This window comes from Carex rostrata, chromosome 11, assembly GCF_964058835.1.
Source record: "Carex rostrata chromosome 11, lpCarRost1.2, whole genome shotgun sequence".
Classification (NCBI taxonomy): Eukaryota; Viridiplantae; Streptophyta; class Magnoliopsida; order Poales; family Cyperaceae; genus Carex; species Carex rostrata.
The window spans coordinates 11,262,981-11,279,428 of NC_135928.1; the positions used below are offsets into that span (position 1 = coordinate 11,262,981).

A 16,448-nucleotide genomic window follows, 5' to 3' on the forward strand; every position below is an offset into this window, starting at 1 on the left:
AACGGGAAACAGATAGGTCACATTATTGCGCATAAAATGAAACAATTTATCATCGGAACAGTAATAGCCTGACAACATACTCCAGCCATTAAAATTCCCTGTTATGCCTATTCTTCAAAACAACACCTTATTGTAGAGAATGGGGCTTTGAAGAAGCCAGACATTGATAATTGGGTCTGAGGTTTTGGACAATGTTTACTTGCATGGCGCAAGCGGGGGACCACAGAGGCACTTGTTGTGTTCAAAACGTTTTGCACCAAAATGGTGGGTGTACCGGGCCTGCGGAATGGGACCGCATAACTGGTTGTAGCTCACGTCAAACTGCAACCATTTTCTCTCAGCCACCTCTGCCGGTAGACTGCCGTAAATCTCGTTATGATCGATAACTAGAATGTCCATAACCTTTGGGATCTCCACATTTGTCAAATTGAAGCTAAATTTGTTATTTTCCATGTATAATGCATTGAGACTCTTATCCCTGCAGTCGAAAAAAAAGTACAAAAGTTTTAAAAAAATTCGTTTGTGGATGTTTATGTTTGTCTATAGCAACAAATAAGGCTTTAATTTGAAGACAATTGATTGAAACAAACCTGCCAAAGAGAAAAGATGCATCTCCTGTAAGTTGGTTGTCGTATAAAATCACAGTAGCAAAATTTGCTTTTGCAAAGGAGGAAGGAAGTGGGCCAGTAAGGCGATTCCCTGCTAGCAAGAGGTTTAAGATGGTAAGTGTGGGGGGAATGGAACCAGTGAGCAAGTTCCCGTCAAGACGAAGAAATGTAAGCTCAGGTAGAAGACCAAGGAATGGAGGTATTGTACCGTAAAACTGATTATAGGGGGCGTTAAGTGACTGCAGTGCAGTGAGTTTTGCAATGGAAGGAGGGATTGAAGCAGAGATGTTTTGAGCAAAAATATCAAGAGATGTGACCCGACCGGTGGTGGCATTACAGTCGATTCCATTCCATGTGCAACATGAGGTGTTTGAGGTCCAGGATGAGAGGCCAGGCGGGTTGTTGAGCTCCGATTTGATGGCGATAAGTGCAGCTTTGTCTGCCTTGTCGCAACGCGCAGCCGAGGCGAGCATGGGAGTACTAGTGAGGAGGAGAAAGAAGAATGAGAAATACTGATATTTTGTTGAAGGCATGGCTAGAATTTTGATTTATTTGTTCTATTGTGTTGGCTAGCTAGGACCTGGAGTGTCATGGTTTATATATGTGATATGAACCTCTTACTTGAAACGAGAGACTGATATGATTCTTCTTAATGCAAGATTTACTATTACTTAATTTAGTTTAATAATGTTCGGTACTTAAGCAAACAGTTCCTTTTTTTGCACTTACCAGGATGACCAAATTGGACTTTGCCTTTCTCTTTTCAACGAGATCAAACTGGTGGTCTACTGGTCCATCAGGATTTGGATAAGAATGATTTAATAATGGAAGACAAGATCCTGCATTTCGTGACATTAATTGTCCGTCCCACTGAGTTGAGATAGTTGACGGTAACACAACACACCATTGCCGAGTGCAAACCAGACAGCCACCATCTGATTCTTGTTATTGCGGTTCATGATGCAGGAAGCTTCAGTAAAACGGACGGATATGATGGAGTTGTACACGGTTTTAGACTGCCGCATTGTACATGATATTCCCAAATTCTACCACGGAAAGATCAGATGCTCTTTTAGTCCAATAATTAATTACCAGTGCATTTTTCACCATCTTCTCTTCAGTTACTTGGATTTAAATGCATATCTAAAATTTGAATCAAACTGACATAATTTTAAATAATTATAGAGGATGGTTGAAATGCTTGTATTTTTTTGCCTTCATTATGACTTTATTGCTAAACATTAATAACTTAAACTTTTAAACACAAATATTAAAAGAAAATTATTAGATTTTATTTGATCTATATTATTTTCTCTATGTATATATAAAATATTATGACATTTCAATTTTGTTTTAATCAATATCAAGAGCTTACCAAAATTCATTGATATAGATAAATTCTGAACGTTGATTTTTTTTCAGCTATTGATTAATATAAAAACAAAACTGAAAAGTAATAATTTTTTGTGTGAATATATAGAAAATAATATAGATCACATCTAATGATTTTATTTTGATATATAAATTTAAAATTTTTTGTTATTAGAAAGTTGAAAAGTGAAGATACAAAAAATAGAGTCATGAACTTCTTTATGACTATCCAATCTATCAAACTCACTTAATTTTTTATATGCAATGTACGGATTAAATCATAAATGGATTGTCATTTTATTGAACGTTTCATATATTCTTGTTGAATTTTAATTAATATATAATATGTTAACAACATTAATTACATCTAAAAAAAATATATAAATGCTAACTCAAATTAAACTACATAAAAATAATTAAGCATATACGAATTAATAAGAATTAAATAGTTAGCTCATTAATAAATATATGGTGAAAAAAATATGCTTCAATACAAGTGGGTTGGTTAACATCGAACTTTCTAAAGGCAAATTCACAATTCAACCCGACTTAACGGGTTAGTCAAAATTCATATTCATATTCAACCGGACCACATCGCAAACAAAAGCGATTTTTTTTTTTTGGAAACTAGACAGGTGTAACAAAAGCGATTTTAGTTGGATAAATCTGATGTGTTGGGCAGCTTGAAATATCTCTTATCTAACCCTAGCTAGCGTGTCTAGCTCTAACGTCTTAATATCTATGCTATAGATATTTTGTACTAAGACATTATAACCCATCTTTTAATTTGCCGAGCAATAAAATAACTCATGAGATGCCTCTGTTTACAAGTTACAGGGTTACAGTCAGAGGTGGATCCACACACAGCCAGATGAGGCTCCTTTTTTTAGATTTTGAAATTCAATGGAAAAATAAGAACCAGTTACTATTTTATTTCTCTCTAAAATTATTTTGTCATTTTCTGGAACTGAAAAGTCCGTTAGATCAGTCCAAAATAACTGTTAATGAAAATTTTTGTTGTTTTTATAGAAATTATATAAAAATTTACAGATCTGGACCAACTTTGTTGTTTTTTAAAATTAAAATGATTTTTTTTGTTATATTTTATTATGTAAGACTACTATTTTTATTGTTTCTTATTATGTTGATTTTTTTTTCCTGACTCTTTGACAAAAATCATACGTCCACCCCTGCTTACAGCTGCACTTCGCTGATGAGATTGAGAGAATAAATCAGATTGTTGCAATATACGAGCAAATCGGAGGTTGTAAGGTAGACGAGACGAAGCACAGGATGAGTCCGCATAGTCTACATTAACTCAAAAGAGCATCTTTTGAGTTAATAGATATCAACCGTCCGATTATAAACAGAGTCCATCCGACCTCCCACCTAAAACATAGGGGGTCTTTAATTCTAGTGTGGATCTAATTTATATGAATCTCAAAGCTGATCAGACCGGTTCAAATACATTAACTCAAAAGATTCATTTTTAGTTAATGCAGATCAGGATACGAATTCGCACAGGATTGGGTTTCCTTTTCCAATCCTTGCCACGTGTCTGCGCATTAGTGGTGCATATGCAATGCATTGTTGTCTTTATGTTCATATTTTTTTTTTTTTTTTTTTGCGGCTTTCAAAATTTGCCACTTATAGGCAGTCTCAGGCAAGTGGAGAGTTTGGAGAGAGTCAATTGTCAGCGCACTCTTTAGACAGAGTATCTTCTCAGCTACTCATCTATAGAGATCAAGTTGCCTAAAATTGGATGGGGCAAAGAATTTGAGTTTGATTACAATTCGAATTTACTCCGAGCTCTTCGAGTATCTGTGATAATTGAAGCCTCTCACTTCATTGGAAGAAATTCAGAAGAACCGGTTCGGATATTAGCTAGCAGGCCCTTTTTCGGTTCCAGACCTCCCCCCAAATAGGGATGGCAATGGGCCGAGCCCACAGGTATTTTGCGGAGCGGCGACGATCTGGCAGAGTGGCGGTGATCTATTGGCTGCGGTTGTGGCGGCCTAGGCAATCTGGCGGAGACACGGAGTGATGCAGAGAGGCGAAAGAGAGACGGGGAGAGTGACAGAGAACGAGAAAGAGGATCCAAATTACAAAACCCTAGGTTGCTGGCCTGCTGCTTGTTTATTTTAACATAGAGACCCAATGGGCTACCTGTGGGCTTCGGTATAAGCCCAGGTCTAATCTGGTCTGTCTCTGGGCCCGATCTTACCTGATCCATTACAGAGCCGGGCCGACCGGATAAAGGACGAGTCAGGCAGGTATGACCGGGCCCATTAAGCTTTTTTTGCCATCTCACCCGCAAATGGCCCAGCATTACAGCATCTGTCTTGAACATACACTCGAGTATATTTAATGCTTCAATCTGACCTAAAGGCTAGTTTAACTAAATCTCTATTTATCCCCTTATTTTAATTTATTTTATTTTTTTTTGAAAATTTGACAGCGGCTGCCAAATGGATTATATTAAAATACATCCAGCAAGAACATCAACAGCAGTTACACTCCACTGCTTTGCTACCTAATGAATTCTTAGCAATACTTTATCCACATATATCTCAAATCCATGCACTATTCCCTCAACAACTATTCTTGGTAGCATCCTTCTATCATTAAACACAATCCCATTACTGTGTTTTCACAGTAACCACTAACCAGCATGCTCTATTGTACATTACTAGAGCTTTTATTTCATAAATAGTACGATGTAATTACTATACTATGTAATTAACTCTCTTTTATCAATACATCTGTTGATCGGCGCTTTGTTGACAACCTTCAAGAAAAAAAAAACATTGAAACATCGGGTGCCTAGCTGTTTTGGTACCAGTTGATCTACATACCACACATCCTGTTGCACAGCCTATATTGTGTCAGGCTTTACATGAACCCGTTGAGTTCTGGACAGCTTAAACTATCTCGAGCTAGTTTTATTCATGCAATGGTTTTTAACATAATGTTCTATCCATAATGAAATATAATTTTATATTCAGTCGTCTCAGCTTTAAATTGAACACGTAGACATTTCAACATGAGGTGTTCGAGGACCAGGATGAGAGGCCAGGTGGGTTGTTGAGCTCTGATTTGATGGCAAAGATTGGAGATTCATCGGCCTTGTCACAGGGTGTAGCTGAGGCGAGTATTGGAGCAATGAGAAGAGAAAAAAGAATGATAAATACTGATATTTTGTTGAAGGCATCGCTAGAATGTTGATTTGGTTGTTCTATTGTGTTGGTTTGAACAATGATTATTTTATTTTATTTTTTCTATTTGTGCGCATGCATGTTTTCTCCTCTCTCACAAGTCATGGCTTATATATGTGATGAACATCTTACTTGAAACGAGATACTGATTTGATTATTCTTAATATAAGTTTAACTATTACATGATTTAGTTTAAAAATGTGCGGTGCTTAGAACAAACAATTTCCCTTTTTTGCACTTTAGTGATTAATTTTGAAGAGAAATGTAAGTCTGAACATAGTTCTAGCTATCTGTAATCTGTATAATTTTTTCTTCTCTCGGGGATAACCAAATTTGACATTCTATTTTCAACAAGATTAAACTAGTGGTCCTGGTCCATCAGGATATGCATAAGGATGATTTAATAATCGAAGCGGACTTCGCAGCCTTTGTGAAGGTTTTTTCAAAACAGAGACAAGTCATGCACCGACTCAGACCACTAGTTTAAAATTTTGATATACATAATTAAAATTTTGCAGTCATAGGAGTGGCTTAGCACCTCCTAGGATGTACTAAGATCCGCCCTTGGTCCTGAAGCCCATCGAATCTAAAGTAGATCCGGTGAGCGTCCGACTACTCCGCAGTCCTTAAACAATGAACATAGACTCGAGTATATTTGAACTTCAACCTGATCTAAAGGCTGGTTTAACTAAATCTCAATTTAACCATATGTTAGCTTTAACGTAGTTCTGGACATCGTAAAAAATCTCAAGCTAGTTCTTACATACCATAGTTTAGGCACTCACTTCAGTTACAACTACACCTTTTTTTCCATCTTTGTTTTCTTACGTCTTTTTGTTTGTCTTTTAAAAAATCATCATATGTCATTTACCAGAAAAGAATTGTTGCATACCTTTTAGGTGAATAAAATTATGCACGCTTCGCTAGAGAGTTGAGATCAAAGTTGTGAGCCTACAAGTATTCATTCAAATAATTACATAAACAGCTAAACAATTTCTTCTACCCACAAAACTTCACCAACTAAATTAGAGGACTAAATCTAGCTATTTAAATCAAAATAGTCCTACCGTCATATCATATCATTCATCCTTCTACGCCATGTTCAGCAACCACCTGCTCATCATGAATGTGAGGCCTTAAACTTTAAAAAGGAGCTCATAAGCAAGTGCAGCTACTGCTGCACCGGCAAGTGGGCCAGCCCAGTAGACCCACTGGTTTTCCCAGGACCAGGTCACAAGTGCGGGCCCAAATGACACTGCCGGGTTCATCGATGCACCATCAAAAGCTGCTCCAGCTAGGATATTTGCCCCAACGATACAGCCAATAGCTATGGGTGAAATCGTACCAAGGCTACCTGTCAATCGTCACGTGCACAGTTAATTGAGCATTTTAAGTTTCAGGTATTGATTTTGTAGCAATGTACTAATCGTCAGTTCAGTTAACAGTATTTAGAAGGCAGTACCCAACCCCATCGAGCAACCATTTATTTCTGCTTGGTTGATGTTTTAGGCAACCACAAAGGCTAGAAATTAAATATGCATCTGTGCTACCACATGGTTGATACTTTTGTACAATACAAAATGTACCAGTACTGAGCCCTACAATACTTGTAAGCTTTTACCTTTTAACTATTGGTTATGCATTAGAACATCAGAACAAATTTTTAACTAAGTTAACAGTTCATACGGATAACTTACCTTTTTTTGAGTCCACTGCAGTAGCAAATACAGTCAAGACCAAACCGAAGGTCATGACAGCCTCAAGCACAAGCCCCTGAGTGGAATCCACTCCAGAAAGCTTGAATGTGCCAATGGGAATGCCACCGGTACAAAAGAGAAGTACGAGGCATGCAAAAGTAGCACCGAGCAGTTGAGCAATCCAGTAGATTAGACCCCGAATAAATGTAATTTTGCCACCGAAGAAGAGACCCAAGGTCACAGCAGGGTTGACATGACCACCCGAGATGTTGGCCCCAACAGACACTGCCACAACAAGTGAAAATGCATTTGCTAGTGCTGAGGTTATCAGACCAGCAGGGTTGGTTTCTTTTCCTCCAGTCAATTTGCCTAAAGGAGATCTCAAGTATCAGTTAATTGAATGTCAAAATCACAAGTTTCTTAGATAAGATTTTTATCAGTGCTATTAAATGCAATGAATTAGGATTACATTGGGTGAATTGGACCATAGTCACAAGATTCGCGAATTAAACCCGAATAATTTGTTTTTTGGGTGATGCCGAACCGAAAGCCGAATTATTCGGTTGACCAAATTAAACCTGAATAATTCGTGAATTTTACGAACTATTCGCGAAAGTTCCCGAGAACATTTTTTTTTGGTTTTTCTTTTTTTGCTCTCTTGGAAGACTGAAATCTCTAATCTAGATAATTCCGAATCATTCCCGAATTATACCTGAATTATTTCCGAATCACGAATTTTTGACCTTGCCGAAGGGAACCCGAATAATTTATTTGTCACTATGAATTGGACTCATATTTAGTCATTTCCTTGTAGCAGTAATGGCATCAGCTGCTAAAAAACAAAATTAGCCAATTGGTGGTCCGAACTCCGAACCCCCAAATTGGCAAAATGAAACAAAGAGGTGACGTACTGAAAGCCATGACGGAGCCCTGGCCAGCAAAGACAAAGATAAATGTGGAGATAAACTCCGAAAATGCTGCCTTGAGCGCTGCCGAGTGCGTCGCCTCCTCTTTCGTTCCTAATGCTATCCTTGATATCGCCATTCTCTCTCTCTCTCTCTCTCTCTCTCTCTCTCTCTCCTTGACTAGGATTGCCGATTTTTTTAAAAATACCCAAATAATAAATAAAATTAATAAAAATAACCAGAATATCAAGAAATTTCTAAAAATACCCCCCCCGCGGATAATATCCGCGCCCCGGAATATTAATTCCCCCCCGCGGATATTATCCGCGCCCCGGACTGTAAATTACCCCCCGCGGCACACGAATCTTGAAGCAAACCCGCGGCTCCGAATTTTTGCTTCCAAGCGCGGATATTATCCGCGGGCCGACCCCTTTATTTTCAGATCCGAAACACAGATCTTGAAGCACTCTTTCTTCTCCAAACCCTGACCTGACCTCTGTCCGCGCGTTGGCCCCTTGCTCCGCCGAATCCCACCCGCCAGCACTCCCTTCCTCCGCCAAAACCTACCCGTTGCTCTCTTCTTGCTCCGCCCTACTCCATTGTTGGTCCGGCCCGGTCGATTCTTCCCTTCCTCTCTACATTGCAAGGTGGCAGTGGTGGCCGGTGAACCAGCAGAGGTGGCTGATCAGAGTCTCGATTTTCGATTGTTAATTTGTTAGTTTCCTCTTTCAATTAGTTTAGTTTGATTTTCCTCTTAATTAGTTAGTTTAGTTTGAATTTTGATTGCAATAAAAAAATTAGTGGTTTGAGGTTGAAAATATTGTAGAATTAGATGTAGGAGGTATTGCATTTTTGTATAGTTTGTAGGAATTTAAATGACCAAGGTTTAATTTATGAGAAATTTTAGAATGTAGGTGTTCGGTAAATTTATGAAAAATTTGTTAGGAGGTATGTTTTTTATTTTTATTTTTTTAAAAGACGTAATATTACAAGTAAACTATATTAAGTATATGAATACTAATAATTGATTATGATTAATATAATTTTTTTTGGAGAGAAGAAGCATATTATATTATTGATGTTTTTGGAGTCTTTTGAAATGCAAGTGACTTTATTTGAAAATTGTTTTCGGAGAAAAGAAGCATAGAATCCGAAATTATTTTTTAGTGTCATGATAAGTTTCTTGATGTTTATGATGTGTTCATGTGACATATTATATATTATTTAATCATTTATTAAACATATGTAGGTTTTAATAAATTTAGTTTTTAGTTGTTTTGAAATAAACAATCAAATAAAATTAAGGACTAATGCTATAATTAATGATGTACCTTGTACAATTTACAATTTTAGATCACTTATTATGTAGACCAAAAATTTAGAGCACTTGCTATAAATATCAAAGGAAGTTGGAAAAGTAATTATTCAAATATTCAATTTTTGTCCAATACAGAGTTTTTTTTAACTAGGAAAAAAAATCAATTATGTATATTTGAAAAGTGAATCCAGCATAAATTTGGAGTATGTTAGAATAAGAAATAGATGTATGTAAGAATTTTTAAAAGAATGCAATGGTTGGAGACTTGGAGATTAAATTTGGAGTTATGTGCATAATGTAAAACCATAATTTGTTTGTATTTTAGGGAACATGAGTATGTAATTTTTTTTTTTAATAGCTTCTTATATTAGAGAATTTTTAAACTTGTGTAATTATAAGATTCGTATCTATTGCTCTGCAGCATTATTTGTTTGTTTGTGAAGAATTACAATGTTGTATTTGTCCATTTCTGTTATGAATCTCCTTTGTTAGTTAAACACTAGTACACTACCAAAATTGTAGTTATTGTTTGCATAGAGTAATTTCAATAGGACAAAAGGTTGGTTTTTGCTAATGAGCAAAAGGAAAAAAAATGATACTTTCTTACCTTTTACAGAGTATCTTTTTTCCTTGTCTTGGTAAAGTTTTAGTAAATATTCTTGTACAACAATATTAGATCTTTTTTTAAATTAGGACCATGATTTTTTTTTTACGTTTTGGGTATTTTTAAAATTAGTTGAATTGTTTGCATTAGTTGAATTGTATATATAATATAATGTAATATATGTATTGTGATTAATTAGTTGAATTGTTTGCATTGGTCCAATTTCATGAATTGTGAGAATTGTGATTAATTAGTTGAATTTCTTTATTTCTTACATGTTACGGTAAAATACTAAAATTATGTTGTTGAGTAATTATTTTTAAGAGAATTTGTTGTGATCTTATTAAGTGTAAGATTAATTAAAATGACTTCTAATTTATTATATAGTTACAAATTTTTATATCCTAACCGTGTGACTGTATATATATAAACCATTGTAATAGTTAACTAATAAATTAAAATACAATAACAAATACAATAACTCTTTAACATTTTATTTAATAATAGTTAGGAATAAAATGACCCATATTAAATGGCAACACATATTTCAGTGATAAAGCATTTCTATTAGTTATGTAATTATACTAGATTTAATTATTTTATTATAAATAATGAATTAATGTAGCTTTCACTTTCATATAGAAAATTCATTTGAGTTTATTTTACCCGAATAATCCAATTTTTTGCATATTAGTCTAATTTAACAAATTTTTACCGCAATTAGTGAATTGTACCCAATTGTAGCATGTCTAATTTTTTTTTAACGTAGGATGGCGGCTAGGGGACGGGGACGGCCTAGGAGAGTACCACCACCGGACCCTGATCTTGAGCCAATTCCCGATAACAGCACGGAACATTTCAGTCCTCTGTTATGGATGACTCACGCAGAGCACCGAGTTTCACTGGCGTCTATTGAGGTACTTGATTACTTTTTTAAGTTTAAATTTTGTGGAGTTGTCGTATTTTCAGTTTTTTATGTTATTTACTTCTTTCAACACAGAGTGAGGACACTGTAGATGCCAGGAGTCGGCATCCTAGTATACAGTACCACCCGTTGATGGACCAGTATCTGCAGAATTTGGGATTGCATCATTTGGTCGATATTATGGAGACGGAGACTAAGGCCATTAATGGGTCCCTCATTGCAGGACTAGTAGAGCGATGGCGCCCTGAGACTCAGACGTTCCACCTACCGTTCGGAGAGATGACAGTGACTCTCCAGGACGTTAGTGTCCTATGGGGGCTGCCCATCCAGGGTGAGCCTGTTGGTGGCATATCTGACCCCCTTGAGCAGGATGATGACATGATCAATGTCAGACTCGCAGAGCTGTTGGGAGCTGAAGGAGATATACGGGATTATAATGGGAAGTCGAGATACGCTATCAAGAAGACGAAGCTGCGAGCTCTGTTTGCGGGAGGTCTGGATCGGCATGCCACGGAGCTCGAGATTCAGAGGTACTCAAAAAACTATCAGGAAATAAATTTAAATTGTACTATAATTAATGTCGAAAAATGAGTTACCTTCTAATTTTAATATTACAGATATACACGGGCCTTCCTGATGGACCTATTTGGTTGTATTATGTTCCCTGATTCGAGCGGTGATACTGTCCCGCTGATGTATCTGGAGCTGGTGCGGGACCTTGAGCCGGATAAAAAGTACAACTGGGGTGGGGCAGTCCTGGCACATCTTTACTTCAACTTGTACCAAAGTTGTCAGGTCAGTAAGTTCTTCTTATCTTATTTTAAATTTTTGAACATCTATGTGATGGCTAATATTCTTCAAATTACAGAAGAAACAGAAGGTTATGTACGGGCCAGTAATTTTACTGCAGCACTGGGCATGGTCACGGATACCGGTGGGGGTACCTGTGCTGAATGAATCGCCAGAATGGGGAGTTCCCACGAATGAAGACTGTCATGCATTTGGCAAGAAATTTTATGGACATCACCTGTACAAGAACCAGCCTCACGGAAAACCAGTAGGTATCAGGCTGGTCCGAGGACAGATTCAGAGCCTGGGTGACACGCAGGTGACCTGGACTCCGTACCAGGAGCTATACAGTGAGGGGAGGCTGCCGCATACTGTAGCAGATGATTCGGCGGTGTGGCTATACAGGGGTCCACTGGTGTGCTTCTGGATAGTGGAGTTCCACTATCCGGACCGGGTGCTCCGTCAGTTTGGATATCCTCCACTCATCCCCACAGATCCAGACGTCCCGAGATCTGAGATCAGGAGGCTACACGGGTAAGTTATGTTATTCTATTATTTAGTAGTGAACATTGGTTACTGACTTTGCAACTAACATATTAATTACAGGATGACGCACGGCAATCACCCCGGCAGAGATTGGAGTATGTTTTACGAAATACACTACGGAATGGCCAGAAATATGATTGCCAACTTGTGGCACATGCCGGAGGATGGGGTGCAGTTCCAGGGAGATCCTCTACTGAGATACGAGGCTTGGTACGTACGTGTCTGCATGGCCTCGGTTTATCTAGAGGGAGATTACGGCAATTTTCTTCGCGGGAAGATATTCTCAGATGATGGTTATACCCCCACTGGTCGGAAAGGTGCTCGTCAGGTAATGCATAATTTTGAGAAATATGAACTATTTTGCTTAATTTTTACTAAATCTAGCCTTGTTTTTTTTTAGCTGCTGGTAGCGCTTAAAGGTGCCGCGCGTTCAATCGTCTGTCTTGGAAAAGTAGGCTACAGAGCAGTCGGGCATGCGATGTTGAACTTGGTTGCCCCTTGTATTGAGGACAACGGCCACGAGGCAAAGCTGGTCACTATGCTACGAGACGCTGGAGAGAATATTGATTGGCGCAAGATAAAATCGGATGAGCCTGATGCGCCACCTGTTCAAACCAGTGAGATGCCACCGACCCCGACAGAGCAGCCAGGGTGGGACTATCATCATTTCGTACTTACTATGACCGGTTGGCACGCCTACCGTGACGAGCATGGACGTCCAGTTCTTCCCCCGGTATATGATACTTTATTTTATTTATTTCTTTATTTTAGGTAAAGATTCAGTAAAAATTTACTATGTTATTGGTATCCTTGTAGGGTCCTGCATACATGCCGCCACCACCTGAGCAGCACGAGTCTCCGGAGATCCAGCCTGAGCAGGATGATGAGAGGTTCACTTTCAGCCTTTCAGATTTACCTCCAGCTGATCAGTGGGATACAGCCGCCTCTCCGGGTCAGCCGTATCCACCGATGCCTCATGACTGGGAGGCTTCTGGGAGCGGGACTCAGACTGACTGTGCATCTCAGTTTGTAGAGTCCCTATTCCAGACCCCACCGCCACCGCCAGCTACCTACACGGCCGAGCCCAGAGATCCATGGAGTGTAGCACTCACGATGAGCGCACAGGCCGAGCCCGAGGAGATGGTTACACCAGCTCGTAGAGCGCAAGGTGCAGAACTACAGTGGCAAGACTGGCGTCAAAGGAATTTCAGTAGGGAAAATAGAGGTCAACCACCTCACCGGTTTAGCCCTTCAGAGTATATTTGAGATAGATCTTATTTGCAGTTATTGTTTTAGTTTAGATTAGTTTTATTATGTTTTAGTATGTTTGGAGTTATTATGTTTTTCTTATGTGTTATTATGTTTCGTTATGTTTTATTACGATTTGCAGTTTAGATTTACTATTTTGGTATTTACTTTAAAACATATTCTCCAAATACACATCAAATTAATACGACAAGTACACAATAAAATTAAGTTCATACAATAATACGACAAGTACAAATTGAGTTCATACAAACATATTCTCCAAATACAATAATACGACAAGTACAAATTGAGTTCACACAATAAAACATATTCTCCAAATACAATAATACGACAAGTACAAATTAAGTTCATACAAACTTCTAACTTAACAGTTAGAACTAATTTAAATTGAACTTCAAATACAAATCGAACTACATGCATAACGAAGTGAGAAATGTACTATTCCTTGTAGTTTAGAAAATTTTTTCCTTCATCTTTGAAGGTACACGAGTCTTAGTCTTGGTCTTAGCCTTAGGCGGCGTCGCTACATTAGTTTCTTCTTTCTTTGATCCATAACCGTAGTGGTTTTCTACAAAATCATCATCAGATATGTCATTCCGGTTAAAAAATTCATATATATGCAGTTGTCTCGGACAGTCACTTCTAGTCTTTCCGCAAAAGCAACATGTGGGGTTTTTGTTTTCCTCGCTCTTTCCTCTAGTATTGTTGTCCATCCTTCTCGTCTACAATTTACAAAATAATAATTAGAAAAAAAACGTTCATACATATACAAATAAAGTTAATACAAACCTCAAAATAAAAATTGTTCACAATACTTTCAAATAGTGCATTACTATGAAAGAGCACTGATGTTAATTTCTACGACTTCGAAGAAATTGGAATCCTAGTAATCGTCCAGATCCCCATGATGATGTGCTCCTTCTGGCTGGTTGCACTGTTTCTTCTTGCTGGTATGCTGTCCCAGATGGTCCTGCGCCAGATGTGCTCCTTCTAGCTGGTTGAACTGCATCTTCTTGACGATGTCCTGCTTGAGATGTGCTCCTTCTTCCAGCTTGAGATGTGCTCCTTCTTCGCTGGGTAGTACCTGAAGGCCCTTGCATCCCAACCGCCTCTCCTCCTGACAGTCTTTCTCCCATTGCCTCCCTAAACATCATAGTTGCATTTTCACGGTCAGCTGTACGGCTTCTGGATGTGCTTCGCCGCGCCCCTCGCAATCCGCTTGACTCTGCCATGACTCGTTCGTTTTCTGCTGCATTTGCTGCGTTATGAGCATCTGCATCCCACATATGTTACTTAATAACCTGTTCAATATTGGAATGAAATGTAACCATTTTTCAAGGTTGAATGTTACATACCTCGACTCTGCCTATCAGTAGTGGAACGGCGAGGACGGTGCCCCTGTCGCCTACCTTGCATTTCATCCATGGTCATTACATGACGGATGTGTTTTCTCCTACCACGCCGTATCCAATCTTTGTTTGGCTCAATTTTAGGAGTAGTGGTCGCAGGCCAATTTTCAGGATTGCCATAAGGAACAAATACAGCATTCCAAGTACTCAAAAGGTAGTCCACCCTATACCGGTGGTCAACAAATAAGTCGGGTGACCAGTTTTTTTGGCGACAGACAACTAACACATGAGCGCACGGAATTCCAGTTAATTGGATACCTCTGCATGTACATTCAACTGCTCTCTCCGGCCCGAATGTCACGATATACTGGAACCTTCTATGAAGCATGGACATAGTTCCATCCTGCATTTGGACTACCGGAACATATTCATTTGGGCCCGTGACTTCGTACTTACCTTCGCCGTGCGAGTATGCGATGACATCCATTTCTATAGCTTTCACCCACCGTTTGGCGAGCTTAACATGTACCCGTTCGGAAAAAGGCTTTCCTGCATCCCTTTGTTCCATCGCTGCCTGCCGCCGCTGCACAAACCAACTATTGCACTTGTAGAATGTCTCCTCCACAAGTGCAGCCACGGGCAACATACGGCTCTCCTTGAAGACAGCGTTAAGGGACTCGGAGCCGTTTGTTGTCATGATACCAAATCGGTATCCTCCATCACAGGTTTGGAAAATTTTATCAAAATTTGATTGCTCCATGACATCATTAGGACGTACTTTGCCCACTCTCCTTAAAAAAGCATTACACCTCGGATTTTGCTGCAATAGAACAAAGTCAAATTACACAAAATGCATCTTAAATAATCGAAAATGGCATAAATTAGACAATATTAGACATACCATGGCGAAATCTTCGAACATCTCCTTCAGCCTTCTTGGCTTCTTCTTCCTGGCTCCTAGTTTGAACCTAGTTCCGTACCATGCGTCCTTCCCACAGGCCTGGACAAGGTTATCAGCAACGTGTTGGATACAATACCTGTGCACAAAATTATCACTGTCCCATCCGTATTCAGGTTTCAATGCAGCTTTTATCCCCTTGTGTTGGTCTGATATAACACATACGAATCTATTAACACCAATCACATTAATCCTAAGCCAATGTAAGAACCATCCCCAATTATCTTCATTCTCCTTTTGCACAATTGCAAATGCTAGGGGTAGCAATTGGTTCTCGGCATCATAGCCGCAAGCCATCAAAAGTCTTCCCTCATACCGCCCAGAAAGGAAGGCTGCATCTATACTGATCACCGGCCTTAGGTAACCAAATGCGGTGATGCATGGTCCGTAAGCCCATGCCACGGCCACGAATTCCACAACACCTTGCTTGACCAGTCCTGTATCTTTATCGAAGCTCGGCTTGGTCCGAAATAGGTGCCTCGAGCCAGGATTCTTGTCACATATCCCGAGAAGTAATAGTTTCATAAAGTTGTACGACTCCTCCCAACTCCCAAATTGCCGGGCTACTGCAAGCTCGCGACCTCTCCAAAGTTTGTTGTACTTCGGGGTTATACTGCCAAACCTAACTTTCACGCAGTGTGCCACACTCCGGATGCTCATAGTGGGGTTTTCCTTAATGTTAGGCCCGATGATATCTGCGATAATTGATGCCGTCAATTGTGCATGGTCGATCCTGGTGTACTCAGATGTGCATGTGTGAGCCGTGTCTTGCTCAGTTATCTTCCATGTATCTCCAATTTTTGTTGCTCTTGCCTTCAGTTTAAAACGACAACCCGAAGTGCGGCATCTAATTTCTAGCTTGGATGTGTCACTTCTCTTCGTATATATCTCTTG

The 16,448-nt window shown here is 38.9% G+C and overlaps 2 protein-coding genes and 1 long non-coding RNA gene across 3 annotated transcripts; 1 reads left to right on the forward strand and 2 right to left on the reverse strand.

The window, feature by feature from the left end:
- On the reverse strand, nucleotides 1–1,188 carry LOC144561576 (polygalacturonase inhibitor 1-like). The gene is made up of 2 exons (XM_078310575.1): nucleotides 591–1,188; nucleotides 1–478 (listed from the first exon to the last, which is right to left on the reverse strand). Exons 1-2 carry the CDS (start codon nucleotides 1,139–1,141, stop codon nucleotides 196–198), a joined length of 834 nt encoding a protein of 277 aa, XP_078166701.1. The 5' UTR covers nucleotides 1,142–1,188; the 3' UTR covers nucleotides 1–195.
- LOC144561579 (uncharacterized) lies at nucleotides 1,011–5,351 on the forward strand. The gene is made up of 2 exons (XR_013513887.1): nucleotides 1,011–1,137; nucleotides 5,187–5,351. It is a non-coding gene; the product is annotated as an uncharacterized LOC144561579 (long non-coding RNA).
- A 774-nt stretch (nucleotides 5,352–6,125) lies between these two features.
- On the reverse strand, nucleotides 6,126–7,985 carry LOC144561578 (putative aquaporin TIP1-1). The gene is made up of 3 exons (XM_078310576.1): nucleotides 7,803–7,985; nucleotides 6,892–7,260; nucleotides 6,126–6,548 (listed from the first exon to the last, which is right to left on the reverse strand). The coding sequence occupies exons 1-3, from the start codon at nucleotides 7,933–7,935 to the stop codon at nucleotides 6,331–6,333; spliced, it is 720 nt and encodes a 239-aa protein (XP_078166702.1). The 5' UTR covers nucleotides 7,936–7,985; the 3' UTR covers nucleotides 6,126–6,330.
- Between the last annotated feature and the right edge of the window lie 8,463 nt (nucleotides 7,986–16,448).

What these genes read in the sequence shown, in the direction of transcription:
- LOC144561576 (XM_078310575.1), bottom strand. Translation starts at nt 1,141, where the DNA reads ATGCCTTCAACAAAATATCAGTATTTCTCATTCTTCTTTCTCCTCCTC. An exon ending in GCATCTTTTCTCTTTGGCAG is followed by an intron (nt 479 to 590) that starts GTTTGTTTCAAT and finishes TTTCGACTGCAG; the next exon opens with GGATAAGAGTCTCAATGCAT.
- LOC144561578 (XM_078310576.1), bottom strand. Translation starts at nt 7,935, where the DNA reads ATGGCGATATCAAGGATAGCATTAGGAACGAAAGAGGAGGCGACGCAC. An exon ending in GGGCTCCGTCATGGCTTTCA is followed by an intron (nt 7,261 to 7,802) that starts GTACGTCACCTC and finishes GATCTCCTTTAG; the next exon opens with GCAAATTGACTGGAGGAAAA. An exon ending in TGCAGTGGACTCAAAAAAAG is followed by an intron (nt 6,549 to 6,891) that starts GTAAGTTATCCG and finishes GACGATTGACAG; the next exon opens with GTAGCCTTGGTACGATTTCA.